We start from the raw sequence: 15,632 nt of genomic DNA, 5'->3' as shown, positions 1-15,632 counted from the left end.
GTGCTCATATGACAGGTTTTGGACGACAGTACTTAAATTGCCAAAAGAAAGGAGAAGGACGCAGTTTTTGTTCTTTTTGGTAAACTACTGAAAGCAGGTGATCTGGTTTTCATGCCTGTCATAGCTTTTGAACTCTGCAGCAACTAGTACCTCAGCATTCTTGAAAATCGTTTGCTGAATAGTACAACATCATTAATATGATACTCCATATTTAACTGCTGTCCTGAAAAGCCAGTGTCACTGTATATCTGGTAGCGTAGCAGATAGTGGTGGTAGATAGCATTATTAGTAAAACTATCAAGAAGCCATTCTGTTCCAGCATCATTTGCCTCAAGTTCTTTACAAGTTTACTGTGTGATGACTTTCACATTTCTACTATGCTCCTTCTAGTTCTGATGAAGCTAACAGGGAGATGAGAAGGTTCTGGGCCGACCTTATAGCGGCCTTTCAATATCTGAAGGGAGACTATAGGAGAGCTGGGGAGGGACTCTTTGTCAGGAAGTGCAGTGACAGGACCAGGGGTAACGGTTTTAAATTGGAAGAAAAAAGATTCAGATTAGATACCAGAAAGAAATTCTTTCCTGTGAGGGTGGTGAGGCACTGGAACAGGTTGCCCAGAGAAGCTGTGGCTGCCCCATCCCTGGAGGGGTTCAAGGCCAGGCTGGATGGGGCTTGGAGCAACCTGGTCTGGTGGGAGGTGTCCCTGCCCATGGCAGGGAGTTGGAACTCGATGATCTTTAAGGTCCCTTCCAACCCAGTCAATTCTATGATTCTATAACAGAGAATTAACTTTGAGTACGTCTCTCCACTTCTGGTGTGTTTCCTGGGAAAATAGGGGGTAGCAGTATGCTTTTTTTTCTCTTTGAAAAGAAGAATTTTTTAAAAAAAAACCAACCCCAAATAAAATTGTGACGTTGGGGAGGGTGGAGGAGAACAGAGACTGTTCAGAAACTGTTCCTCTTTGTTACAATAATTGTTTTGAAGTGCTGCTTTCTAATGGATTCACAATTAAAAAGAAGCTTTATTTTCCAACACCTTATTCTGAATTTAAGAAAGAAGGATAATTCATATAAGCTACTACATCTACTATGATGGTTATGTTTTTTTCAAATACACTTCTATGGGCTCACAGAAACTTCCTCTTACTTTGGACTCTGTGCTTTGTATATATGTGCAATTGTTAGAAGAAAAAATATGTTTTCCCAGCACACAGTGATTTATGTCTTCCAGCTTTGTTCTCTGCAGCAATGGCCTTAATTAGTTTTCCAAAGCAGAGTATATAACTTGTTCATAGCAGAAAATGTTGAGATTGGAAAGACGAGAACCTGGAGAATGTTCTAAAAAGATGAAACAGCTTCATACAAGAGTCTTGGTTCTATATTTACAACCATGAAAGCTGTGTTATCAGAGTGTTGAAAGGTGTTCCTTTAATTCTCAGTCTTTTCTTTGGTTTATTTTAAATAAGGTTGTAGTTGCATCTCTTCTGCTATATGTTTTATGAAGGCTTCACATAAAGGGTTTTATATAAAAGGTGATTTCTGAGATCTGGAAAGTATGTGTAGGACAGTGAAGGCAACCCTACAAGTAATCAGAAAACAAAGAACTTTTGTTCCTCAGGTGCTTTCTCTTTGTGATGGAGGGGAAATAGCAAACCATAACCATGATTCCCACACAATGAATGAAATCATGGTTGTAATGCCCGTTTGTTACACTGAATTAATCACTCCATGCACTTAATCTGCCTTAGGTTATTTATGTGAACTTGTGCGGATTGTGTGTATGGCTGAGAGCTGTATATACTCAGCTGCTATGAAGTTACTGAACTAAGGTTTGTGCAGTCAAGAACTGTCTTCTTATGTCATTGATAGATAATTCAACCCAATCCTTTTGAAAGATGAGAATAGAAAAATGATAATGAAGACAGATGTAGTCCTCCCAGGATATTATAAAGGTGGAATCTAAACTAGTAAAGAGTTTATCTTAATATAGTTACCAAAAAATGATTATAAGACACACAGTCTAAAATAAAACAGCTGAAGCCATGCAAAGCAGATGTGTAATAGTTGATGAGAAAACAGTTTCATATTTATTGAAAAATAATTTCAGGAAATGATTGCCACATATGATGTTATTTAGATGCACATTTTCTTATTAAATCAAGATTTCTCTCTTCTCTCTGAGTTTTCCTTAGCACAATAAAATAATAAACAACTGAATAAATCCCCCAAATTTGTTGTTCTTATTTTAAAGCCTCCAGGTAGCGCATTAACATATCATCCGTTCCTGGGTGAAGTAATTCAGATGTCAGTAATGTGACTATTTCCAGACCCTGTGCTGGTTTACAAGGAACTCAAGATTTATCCGTCTGCCAAGACAATTTTTTGAATATAAAATGTAAAAGGAGCTGTGGTGACACGGGTCCCTGTGTGATGCATTCAGTCTTTTCCCATGCTTGAGACTTATCATCTGTTTTCTGCCTACAGCTTCAGAGAATGGGGGGATGATAAGCCAAGCAAATTACCCTTTGGAAAATTATATACTGAAGGGAAGAAAAGGACAAGAGCAAAACATAGCTCTTGGTGACTTACACTTTGTCCTTCCGATGAAAGGTGCTGTTAGAAAATACATTGGACTCCACTGGTAAAATTCAGTCACAGGAGTCAACAAATGACAAGGGCAGTGAATAGAAAAAATATTCTCTGAAAAATTCTCTGAAAAGTCTGAAGAATTACTCTTCTTAAAACTTCAAAAGAAGGAGAAGGTTTTATATTTAACATCACTATCATACTATATACTATAGTATAATTACAAGTATGCTATATTTAACATACAGTATATACATATGGAGGAAATAAAATAATATAAACTGATATCTTTTCATAGTGCACGTCCTGATTGAGAGCATTATACTCCTTTGCCTGATTCTGTCACTTCATCTTAATACTAACCATGTTTAGTGATGGAGTCTTGCATTCATGTCTCAGGGTACTTCCTTCAGTATCATATTTACCAAGCAGCTGCCTATTTAGAATTCAGAATAAGTTTCTGTCTATGCAGGACTGAGCGTTATATGTAAAAGGAAGGCCTAGGGATGAAGTAACCTAGCCAAGATTACAAACAGCTGCACTTGGGAATTCAAAATGCATCAGCCTCTATTCATCTTGGGACATCTTCCCTGTATATCCACAGAGCAGCAAGAGGAGGAAGAAAAAAGGTCCCCTTTCTGACACATATTCTCTCAAAAGCGCTATTTGCTAAATAGCAACATATAGTAACAATAGAAGGTAGTATGTTTTAATGTGCTGTGGTGGGCTGACCTCAGCTGCCGGCCAGACCCTCACCCAGCTGTGCTCTCGTTCCCCCTCCTCAAGAGAATAGGGGCAGAAAGTAAGATGGAAAAGCTCTTGGGTTGAGATAAAGACAGGGAGGTTGCTTACCAATAGGCATCGTGGGCAAAACAGACTTCACTTGAAAATTAATTTAATTTATAGCCTATTAAATTGCAGTTGAATGCTTAGAAACAAAGAACCTAAAACACTTTCTCCCCCTTCCTGCCCCTTCTTCCCAGGCTCAGTTTCACTCCTGCATTCCCAAGTCGTCCACCTCCCCACAGCATGAGTGGCTCAGGGATGTGAGGAACTGAGGGTTGTGGGCCCTCTATCTTCAGTAAACTTTATATCATTTGTATGTTATCTCATAAAATTCCTTCCCTGTTGTTCACGGTTGTGTACTTCTACCTCCCAGTGACATGGAATGTTTTATTTTTTACATGCAGACAGGTATAAGAAAAACACGTAATGTTTTAAAATAATCAGAATATCAAAACCAGAATGAGGGTATGGTACAGTGTAAATAGCAAGCTCTCTAAAAGCTACCAATGTAGACCAGGTTTGGTGTATTTTGCTCTGCAGACATAATAAATAGAAAAATACATGAGTAGAGGTTTGACCTTGCTGAAGCAAATGGCAGACACTGTGATTTAAGTGGAGCCGAGTTTTCACACATTATTATTCCATAGCAAACTTTTATCATCAGTGTGTTTTTATCAATGTGGTTTGTGTGCATGTATGCATATTTATGATTTTCTTGAGTGATTCTGACTTAGACACATACCAGCTCAGCCCTGTGGGTTTTGGTCATTGACCTCAATAGATCAGTTATATTTCTGACATGAAAATTCTTGTTGAAATTGTAAAACAGCTTAGGCTAGCAACTTCATAATAGCTATTATTCCCAGATAATAGTATTCCTAAATTGAAAATATTGTTGCAAAAACCCTATTGTGTGCTCTCATATTTAGCTCTCGAAACAGCTTGGGTTGATTCTGATATTGAAAATACCCATTTTAAGTTGCAGAACTGCCAAATGAAAGTAAAATTGCATGACTTAGGTAATGTGTGCAATTGGTAGGCCACTGTTGTGTAGTTCCAGTTTTATTTACTGTAATCATTTAAACTATCTCTGTCACACTGTGTCATTTGTCCTGAAGGGTTTAGAATCTAAAATTTGAACTATTTATGCTGATGACTTATCTTGGCTGAAATGCAGCAATCGCTGGGTGAGCTGTTAACAGCAATATAACAATACTACATTTTTTCAGATAAGATGTAGTAATGTATCCAACCAAAACTGCAGGGCAGCTCAGAACCATTGGCATGTTTGCCAAAGTTGTAAAATGATAAAGTGAGGAGGTTAATACTTTTCTAAAATAAGAATACTGCCATTACATTCTTAACAGACCTGTTGTCACTAGCAGAAATGTGTCTCACACAGCAATGCAGTACCTGTAAATACTCTGATCTCTGTGTACATTGAAGTATTAAGATTTGAGCCAATGTGTAGAATGCCACCAGTATAATTATTTCATACACTTCTCTCACCATATAAACTTACGCTGTGTTTGCTTTCCATCTAAGAAATGCAACTACTGCTTTGTTTCAGAGGGTTGACATAATTGCAGGACAAGAAAGTAGTAGTTCAGGAGATAAAATTTTGTTGATGTATTAAAACTTATAGTAGGATTGGCCCACTGAATTTTTTTATAGAAAAAAATGCAGCCAAAATGTGGTTCCTTAAAGAAAAGAAGAAAAAAAAAAACCACAAAACCTTATGAAAAATATTTTCCAATCCTGCCATACTTTGCCTCTCTTTCAGTAAGCATTTGGCATACTTCATAAGATGTTGTATTTGGTACAGTTTCACTTCTGAGAATTACTACCAACCTCCTTAACCAATGTGAAGAGTGCCTTCCTTCCCCCCTCCCTCTGTTTTTGTGACAAGACTAACCTCCGCTGTGCAGGGGTTGGTGGCATTTGCATGTGGAAATGCACTAATATGGATGTTTTTCTTTGTGTGTGCATCCTTGCAGTGTTGTATACCAGGATGGATTTTATGGTGCAGACATTTATGTAAGTATTCATTGATGTGCATGCTGTCCTTGTACATTACCAGAGTCATTCTTTTTACAAGTTTGCTGCCTAGCTTGACTCTGTTTTGTCTATTTACCATCCCTTGCCTGTCAGAAAGAATTGAGAAGAATATCTCTCACATTGGAAGACCTTTCTGTTCATTACATCTATCATTGTTCAGTGGAGCTGAATTAACTCTTCAATCAAATGCTGAATGAATGCAAAAAGATGTGAAAAGTGTCTGTGCGTGTGTGTGGAGGGGTGTCTCCCTTCAAAATTGAAGTTCAAAGAAAAAATGAAAACAAAGCAGAAACATTCTTCTGTGAATCCCCAAAAGCTCATTTTTAAAAATCAAAACAAGCTGAGTATTATTAATACCTGAAGTACGAAAATACTTTATAGACAGATAGAGATTTCCCAAAACCAGGCAACAGTGGGTATATTTTTAAGCGCCTTGATGATAGTAGAGCTCATTACAGCTACGTATTGTCTGTAATCTGAGTAAACTTCCATCTGCTCTTTTAAAATCCACTTATTTCAATTAAAATGAAATGGATAGAGACCGCTCATGATATAAGAAGTGGTTATATCTGTTAGTAAGGATTTATAGCCCTGGATCCATCCTTAGCTGCTTCACCTCATTGGTCACCAATTTCCTTTTAAATAATATTTTTTAAAGTTTGTCACTAATACTGAAGTTTTTACCTTGAATTTATGCAGAGGTTACTTGCTACACCTGCAATAGGTTTCAGGTAGTTGAGGCTGAATATCGCTCTTTTAAAATAATTAATTCTTATACCCTATGTGTAGATGTAAAATATTTTACTGATATTCCAGTAATCTTTCATATTTGTTATTATTTTGATAAAGCAATCTGGTCCTAATTTACAGGTATCATCTTTATTTCACTAGATAACTTTCTAGCCTACTTCTGTTGCTCTGGCTCTGTTGAAATACAAAGAGATGGATGAGCTGAAATTGGTATGAATATTAAAAATTCAATAGGTAGTCTAGAAAACATTCCTTGTATTCATTATCAACAATCTTTTAGAACTATTTCCAAGGGAACAGATTTTTTTTTTTTAAATAAGTTTTATATAAAGAACGAAACCAATTTGAATTTATGGATGAAGTAGGTTTTGTTTTTCTGATGGAGGTAGAAAAGGCTGATACTTATCTGAAAATTAATTTGTGTAGATTAAAAAATATATTTAAAATAAATTAGCATGGGTTAAAATTCTCTCCCAGTGTACTTAGGTACTTAGCGATGTTATCGGTAACATATTGTTTACAACACGTGAGAATCACCCAAAGTCTTACTCAAGTGTAGTGTGCTGCTCTGATCTCACTAGACACATTGCTGCTGAACGTTTGAGCTATACAGGATAGATAGTACAGTGAGGAATCTCTTCAAGGGTGGATTCCAATTATCATATTTCTTCAGACTGTCAAAGGATGACATCCATTTTGCTCAGTTTACCAGCCTGAATCTGAAAGGCAACAAGACATCTTTCTCGGGATTGCTTCATGTGATAGTAGAGGTGGGAACTAAATGTTAATGTAGCAGTTTGTAGTTTTGGAACCCACTGCTGCTGAAAAACAGGAATATCTCTTCTGGTGACTGACAATATAATTTCAGGTGACCTCACACCCTCTCACAGACTTCAGCATTTTGATTCCAATTGGAAAGTGATTTCAATGAGGAAGATACCAAAGAAATTACTAATTTCTTGTACAGCTTCAGTTTTGTTGCCTGTAATAGTCATATGCATTAGAAGATGGAATAACTATACTGGTGCATTGGTTTTCACTCAGTTGCAGCCTTGTATTTCTGATTGCATTTCTTAGTCCTCTTAATGCAGCAGAATGTTTACCTTTAAAGCAGCTGACAGAATTAAAACACTCTTCTGGAAATTTCTTTTTTTTTATGATGTAGAGAGCTTCTTATTTTATAATTCATTTTTATTCATGTTTGTTCTTTCTTGCATATAAAGAATTTTGCAGGGGAGGGAGAGAGAAATAGAGAGAACTGGCATAAATCAAAAGAAACCTTGCAATTCACAGTGTATTAGTTCTTAGTGTATCAGTTTGCAGCAGACCAAATTATTTATTAAATCCCAATTGATTATGACATAGTTCTACTCAGCTTTTCATTTAAAGTGCAGAGCTGAAGCTTTGTGAAAGAAGAAATGCTTTGTGGGAAAAAAAAAAAAAAGGAGAAAAAAAAATTATCAATGTAGGTTTTAATAGTAGTGTGGAGAAACCTTAAAAATACCATAGAAAGCAAAACAAAAAGAACATGGTACTGAAAAGGCAGACCAAAAATATACATTAACAAGTATATCAAAGTGGGTTTCATTCTGATATGATCACATTGAGTCTCAACAGTAATATGTACTGTTCTAGTATTTTCTTAAGTAGCTATCAATATAGTCTTTGATGGGTAGATTTTGTGGAAAGAAAGAAGCTACTGGTTGGGTGAAAACTGCAGGATGAACCAAGAACAGCAGAGACAGAGTTGCTTAATACTAACCAGAGAAATAGAAGAGAATAGGAATATAAAAATAGGTGGAAAGTCTAAAATGAAAAATCAACAGCCATGATTCTAGATGTAATATAATATATTTTATATTTCATATAGTTCTGTGTGGAACGTAATAATGCTTCTGAAATAGCTGAGCTATTGAATTCCTTTTTAAATGTGCCTTAGAGTAGAAAAAATAAAGGAGATGATTAGGAAGTAAGGAAGACCTTTTAAAATTAAGTATTGATTCACTAAGAGAAAAAGTCATTAAAAGAGAATTAAGGTTGCCTGCCAGCAAATATAGCAGTTCCTAGATGAAGATTGACACCTGTGAAAATAAGAAAATACGCTCCACAAAATGAAGCAAAAATAGTAACAGATGCAGAAATATGCAGTTCGAATAATAGCTCTACACTATTGCTCTGCTTTATCTTAAAAGTGGTTTGGTTTTTTTTTACCATTGTCATAAAGAATGTTTTCAGAACATGTCGGTCTTCAATTCACCTGAAATAGGAAAGGCAAAGAAATCTGAGAAACTTCCAAAGTCTGTCATCACCAGCTTCAGAATTCCTTTGGTAATTGGATTTTGCAATGTACATTAGCCAGCCTTATTGTTCATGGCAAGATTTTCTAGCCTGTTCTCAGGATTCTGGACCTGTGATACTGCAGCTGGTGAGAGTTCACAACATAGGAGTACATGGGATTAAGATCTTTTTCTGAGCTACTGATCAAGAATAAAGGATGCTTTTATGATCAGGGATATGGAATGAGATTATCAATAGCTACTGCCATTACCTTTATCTCAAAGCTAGGATGGTATTGAGGGTGGAGCATGTATTTATTTCCCAAGGAAAAAGCAGATGTAATTATCTAAGCAACATTCCCCTGATACTAGGTGGGAGTCCATCAGTGCAATCAGATACTGTGCTGTTCTAATGTGAAAAGCAAGGATTTGCAGTTAGCGACGAAGACTTCTAAGTACCAAAGTTTTTGTGTTTTGTAAATGGGAGGATGTGCCATTTCCTGTGACTCACAGAAATAGAATGAGAATTTGAGAAATGACTTTTCCAAGGGCAAGAAACTCCCTAAGGAGCAGTGGATTGTTCCTCCTGGTGCTCTATGTTTGGGAACACTCCATGATACATTTTTTAAAGTTTTGAGATCTAATGCTGAAATGTGTTTTCACCTCTCTGATCTTTACTTGTGGTATAAACAGCACGTTCAAAAAAAAATTCTAGATTGGTCCTGGTGCTTGTATTTGGTTGGAACTACTCAGGTGGTGTCAGTTTGGATATATTACCAAGAGCTTCTCTAAGGCAACAGATATCTCTGGGAACACAATACAGAAATAACATGAACCTGTCACATAACCCCATTCCAGAAGTTGAGCCAGCACTAAGAAGGGTATTTTATTTTAAAATCTCCCATTCAAAGTTTTATTCTGAGCAGAACAAATACTGTTTAAACCTCAGTATCATGTGAGTGGAGGAAGAGGGGTCGGACTAGATGGCCTTTGGAGGTCCCTTCCGGCCTGGGCAACTCTATGATTCTATGATTCTATATCTCTGGGAAAAATAATACAGAAATAACATGAACCTGTCACATAACCCCATTCCAGAAGTTGAGCCAGCACTAAGAAGGGTATTTTATTTTAAAATCTCCCATTCAAAGTTTTATTCTGAGCAGAACAAATACTGTTTAAACCTCAGTATCATGTGAGTGGAGGAAGAGGAAATTACTCCTTCTACATTCCATGTTCTGCAGGGCTGCATGGAATTCATGCCATTTTTAATCCCATTCTTCTATTTGTAGCTAATAAGGTAGGTATAATTCTCAGTTCTAGAGAAGGTTTTAAACCTTGATTAATTTATGTATACAAAATACTTTGAGATCCTGGAGTGAAAGGAAGTATAGGAAGTAAAAATTAAGGAAAAACAATTCTCATTATTCACATAGAATATTAAATATGTTAGTGATAGGAAAAACTAATGAAAAAAATACCCACTATTTAGAGTCACTTAGTTTATCCTTATATATTATAAGCACTATCAGTATGTCTGAGATCAAGATAAAAAAAGTAATTTAGATATTTTAAAAAGGATACATGCACATATGTGTACATGTTTTTGTAATCTATACATGTGCATTTTTATTACTTGTTTTTGTGGAAATTATTCTTACTAAAGATATACAAACTTTATTTAAAAATTCACAAGCATTTGATTTTCTGTTTCTACTTTGTCTTATCTAAATGTGAGAAACTGGATGTGAGAACTGACAGAAAACCAAAGAAAATTGATTAAGATTTGTCTGTAACAATTGGCTACTGATCTTTGACTGATCCCACTGCTCTTCTTCAATTTGCTTGAGCCACAGAGATGTATAAAACATTGAAAGGAAAATTGTAATGAGTGACTTCGGGGAATTTGTCTAAATTCCTTCCTTATATCTTTCTTTCCGGCCTTCTTTCCTTACTCATTCAAATCATTACATTTCTGTTTCTTTATAGAGCAGTATTGCAAGAGCCTATAAGTTACCACAGGTATGACATAGTGACTGATGGCAAAAACTCATTATGTTGAATGGAGAATCTTGTAAAATCATACCAATAATTATGTGAGAAAATGGATTCTCTGTGTATGAATTATAAGCGTAGTCTACCAGCTGCATTTTATTTTCCAGATTCTATCACAAAATCACAGATATTCTTCATATCCCTTGAAATACACCACTTACTGTTGTGAGTGTCCCATTCAGTGAGATGTAACTCAGTGTTTGAACTGTGAATGTATTGACTCTCTACTTATATTTTAAGACATCTTAAGCTGCTGTAATACTGTGTTATTGTTGTTTTGGAAGTAGCGAATATGGGAGCACAGATAAGGCAGTACACATTTTTTCATTATTTCATCTGAGTTTATTATTTCAGCTGAATTTTCAAAATAATGATTTACAGCATTACAGTCGGGTAGTTTCTGTTTCAATGTACAGAGTGAGGGGTTCCTAAAACAGGAACTGGAAATCATTTATTATTATTATGTAATTATTACATAATTTTGTTCTAAATATTTTATTTTGCAATATAGTCTGAGGCATGAGCCTAAATATTTAATATATTACTCAAGATGTATATGTAGTGAATGTTCTAGTGTATTCTTCATCTAAGGTATCAGCCAAGTTAAAAATTAGAGAAAAATTGTAAAGTAGAACTTACCATAGAAGTTTAGAGCTCAGGGGTTTTAATCAGATTCCCATCCTAATTCCCAATATCAAGTGTACCGTCAGGTATTTTGTTGCTGCAATGAGAAATCATCTGAAGTAAAACATCTTATTGCATTAAAACAATGAAAAAACAGTATCACACCAAAACTGCAAAACACAAACCCCATAAAAATAATTTGCTTAAGAATATTTTTATGTGTAATTATATGATAACTTATGTTAAAAATAAGAAATCATGACATTAGATGGTAGGGATTTTAGTGCATTTTAGTTCTCCAAAGACTTCAAGAAAATTCGATAACTTCAATCTCTCTTTATTTTTATTGCTTTAGACTCTGTCTTTCCAGGATTCTCACAAGTGTCATACTGATTGTTGAATCCAAAGCATCATAACAAAATTTAGAGTTGAGCTTCATTTTTCAGCAGCAATTCTTTGATGAAAGCAAATCAAAATGTAACCATAAAAGGAATGCAACTCTTAAACTTAGGGATCAAGAAATGGTCCATCTTCACAAACTGACCAATTTCTCACGGTATTTATATAAAGGGAGGAAAAACAATCCCCACAGAGCCTACCATCCACAAATTTAAGACCAGCCAGAGCGTGAACCGCTTGTCTCACTTTTGTCTGACTAAGAACACATTGATAGTTCTCATGGTGGCCCTTTCTTATTTCTGTACAGCGGTGGGGGTCATTACGTTCGTAGTTGGATTGAAATGAAGTGGCTCTCATGTTTAAATAAGGGGGTTTAGAAATGGACTATAGGACAAGCAAAGGAGTCCTACGTGTGGCGAACAGCATCACGTTGTACTGCAGAATGCCTGGTGGTCTGCCACGCCTTTTCAGGACTGGATGGTGAAAACAAGTTCAGTATCTTCTTTATGCTTTTACTCGTTTTACTCCCTTATATCAACACTCAAAAAAAGAAAACCCAGCAAAAAAACCCAAAAAAAACCCACATGTGCCATATTTAGCACTCAAAAACCAGGAGGGGAGAATAGATATATTTGTATGATCTCTCACCTTTCTCCTTGTAGCAGAAGCCAGAGCAGGTGTGCAGCTTGCATTATCATCTCTCAGCCTCGCTGTTTACTGGCTGGGTTTGCACTTGGTGACATTATTTGACATCTGACTGCCTGTATGCACATACCTGCAAGCAATATGTGCCTGTGATACATTTTTGACAGTAATAGCCTTCTATTGGTTTATAAAAAAATCAAATGATCTGAAATGAGAAAGTATTTTGTCTCGACGCTGCTGTGCTTGCACAGAGAAGCATCTTGCTGGAAAAGGGAGAGCACGTCTAGTATTTTGAGCCCCCCTGCCGTGTTCCAGTGGTTGTGTGACACAATTGCTGCTGGCAGGGAGCTCGCCAGGAGCAGGGAGGTAAATGGACTATTCTCTATGCGCGCACTTGAAAAAATCAGACAGAATGTTCCTCAAGAAAGCTGGCAATTCAAAGCCTGGAGTTTCTAATGAGCTGTCAGTATATGTAGAACATATGTTTATTCTTGAGGTGATGTGGCATTATCAATGAATGATTGATTTCCAAAACCAACCTGCTTCGAATCTTCAAACCTATAAAGGTCTACACGTTAGGGATGAAAGTGAGTCCGCCAAACAAAGTAGTAGAAGGGGAAATAGCTTTTAAAGAAGTTGAAATTGCTTTTCTGAAAGGAGTGAATTTTTATTTGGAAAATCAAAATAGATACACCATAAAAGTTTGTGCAGTAAAAATGTGCTACTGTTACAGTAAAGGTTGACACATCATAGCCTATTCTTCATGTTCAGCGTAATCTCTTGTGTGAATGCAGGTTTCCAAAAATAAAGAAAAAAAAAATCAATTCATTAAAGTGAACACGTTAGCAAAACAGGGAGTTTTATTCAAAGTTGGGTGATCTGATAGTTTCTTATTCAACTCTTTGTTAAGGTGGGGGGAAGGTGGGAAAGACAATACAAAAGTCCCCTGTCCCAGAGGATTATGGGGTGGTGAATTCTAATTGGGACATAAATCGTGTTTGTGTTATCTGTGGAGACTGGCCTCTGTTTGTTAATTGGCATGCTGAGATCATTTTGAAATGGTTGATATAACACCGTGGTCCATTGAACAGGAAGCTCTGCTGTTTTCACAGTTTGATAATCAATGCATCACTGCACACAATTCCTTTCAAATGTGTGTTTGTTTGTCCTGTTTGCTTAATTGAACAGCTGCAATTACTGTTACATACAACTGAATGTTAATTCATGGAAGAAGAGAATTTTGCTTCTTCATTATAATTTTATGTATAAATTGGAAGCGTATGTAACATTAAGTGTTAATTGAGTGCACAAATTCATAGGTTTAATCAACCAGACATGATAAATCGTATTTTGTACAAAAAAGAATTTATTATTAGCTGAGGTTTTTCTTTTGAATTCAGGATTGCTTTATTAATATACATACACCTCATTGATAAGAACAACTGCTACTTGAAAAGTTGTGGAAGAGGACAGTATTGTCTTGTAAAAACAAATGATGAATACAGCTCATTGCTTTCTCCTGATCTCTGGGACAAATCTCAACAAGTACAATGATAAATTTTGCTTAACGATGCACTGAAATAATTCCTATGTATATAACCCCTTAACTGAACTTACAGCATGATGGTGCTCTTTCAGTTGTTGCTGAATTTTGCAAAATGTTTTGTAAGGTGCTGTAACAATCCAGTTAGAGCATGAGTTTGTGTTTCAGGGTGGTTATGCTGCCTACCGGTATGCCCAGCCTGCCACTGCCACTGCAGCTGCCTACAGTGACAGGTAAGACCTCATTTACTGCTAATAAATATTTGACCAGTGGAAGTTGAAGATGATTCTATAAATTTGCCTTGTTGAAGTCTCATAACTGTCTTGTTGCTCTGCAGATAATTGTGATATCTAAAGCAGGCTGTTTTATTATAATCCATGAATAGCCATAAATTGAGAGATTTTAGGCCTTAATTGAGAATCAGGCATGAGATGTGCTCATTCCCAAGCTGTAGATCATCCAGTTAATGTCTGTGACCCTTGTACAATGTAGATAAATATATGTACAGCTTCATGATGGTCTGCTACTAAAGATCATTATTCGTCTTAGGAGTATTATTTCAGTTGATTTAAAACCTGAACTTATTGAGTGCCCTCAATTCTCATTGACATTGTTTTAGTCAGTGGAAATTGAGAATGAACTGTGTCTAAGCTTGAACTATTCAAGGCAAAACAATATTTTTTCCATTTGCTTTCTTTCCAGCCATATGATTTTTTTTCAATACTGAAAAAAATTCAGTTATTCTTCTTTTGCTCTCTATTTTTATCCTCAAAATGTAAACCACATTTGGTGGAAATAATACCAGGAATAAAAGATTATCAAAATCTGCATAAAAGAAACATGCAAAGACTTAACGTCTGTAAACTAAAAGCAATGTCACATAAATTAACTTTTCCTCTTGCAGGATAAAATTTGGACCCCTTTGAAGTCAATGTCTAAATTGCTATTGACTTCAGTAGGAACAGGATTTTGTCAAATTGCGTAAAATTAAGTCTTTGCAGTGTATGGACATAATTTTGTAAAGAAAAGAAAGAATACCCTATGTTTTCTTCATAAACTGTACCCTTAACGAAATCTATGCTATCTTTAACATTTTTCAAGTGCTTATGTACAGTCTAAAGGGAGGATGTATATTGAGAAAGACAGATACATGCATATATTTTGCTTCACAATAGCAGCGAGAAGTAAGGTCACATTTCTCAATTCCTGATATAAGAAAATTTTCCCTTGGAATCATGGAGATCATTTCTGAAGTCTTGAATATGTGTTGAAAAATTTCTGTAGATGCTAAATTAGACATTGTTTTAAATGTTTCTGTTTCTTAACGAAATCAGCAGATTAAGAAATTTCAGTGAACTATTTCTTAGATTGAAGTGCTGTTCATGGATTCTGTATTTTTAGAACAAAGTACCATGGTATGAATGTTAAAAAGCTATGCATGCATATTTGCCTTTCAAGTGCTTATTCTGGGTAATGAAGGTACATTTTTTAAAGTTATGTGAATTAAGTAATTTGCATGTATGGCTGAGGCATGCTGTGTCAGACAGGTAAGCAAGTTACTTTCTATTAATTTTGGATCAGTGATATCAACTAGATACGTGCTGTATGCACTTTGTTCGCGATGTACTCTTTCTACTTAGGGTAACCTACAAAGGTGAAGTTCTACTCAGTAGTTTCATTTCATTTCCACAAAGGTGTGTTAGCATGTCGCAGCTCTAGTATTTTTCTGTGAGCTATAAAGAAAGCCAGTTCCTGCTTCTGAAAACTTAAACTCAAAGGACAAAATTATAAATAACCTCCCGTGGTTAGTCATTTTTTGCCAGATATCATTCAGGTGTCCCTGCATCATTTTATAGGGTGTTTATTCCTAAGAATAAATGAATTTCTGAAAACCTATACATTACATAGAGAAAC

General features: G+C 35.8%; 1 protein-coding gene across 38 annotated transcripts in view; it reads left to right on the top strand.

Moving 5' to 3' along the window:
* RBFOX1 (RNA binding protein, fox-1 homolog (C. elegans) 1) overlaps window positions 1-15,632 on the top strand; it is a 1,244,625-nt gene that overhangs the window by 1,202,395 nt on the left and 26,598 nt on the right. For 34 of the 38 annotated variants that reach the window (XM_014936484.1, XM_014936479.1, XM_014936480.1 and 31 more), the window contains 2 exons: window positions 5,369-5,408; window positions 13,887-13,951. In XM_014936484.1, coding sequence (XP_014791970.1) covers window positions 5,369-5,408; window positions 13,887-13,951 — 105 coding nt within the window. The remainder of the gene's footprint in view (window positions 1-5,368; window positions 5,409-13,886; window positions 13,952-15,632) is intronic. The other 4 variants (XM_014936476.1, XM_014936482.1, XM_014936475.1 and 1 more) reach the window with 1 other exon arrangement.

This window comes from Calidris pugnax, unplaced genomic scaffold (genome assembly GCF_001431845.1).
Source record: "Calidris pugnax isolate Ruff unplaced genomic scaffold, ASM143184v1 scaffold17, whole genome shotgun sequence".
NCBI classification, from domain to species: domain Eukaryota; kingdom Metazoa; phylum Chordata; class Aves; order Charadriiformes; family Scolopacidae; genus Calidris; species Calidris pugnax.
This window is presented reverse-complemented; position numbering and strand designations above follow the sequence as displayed.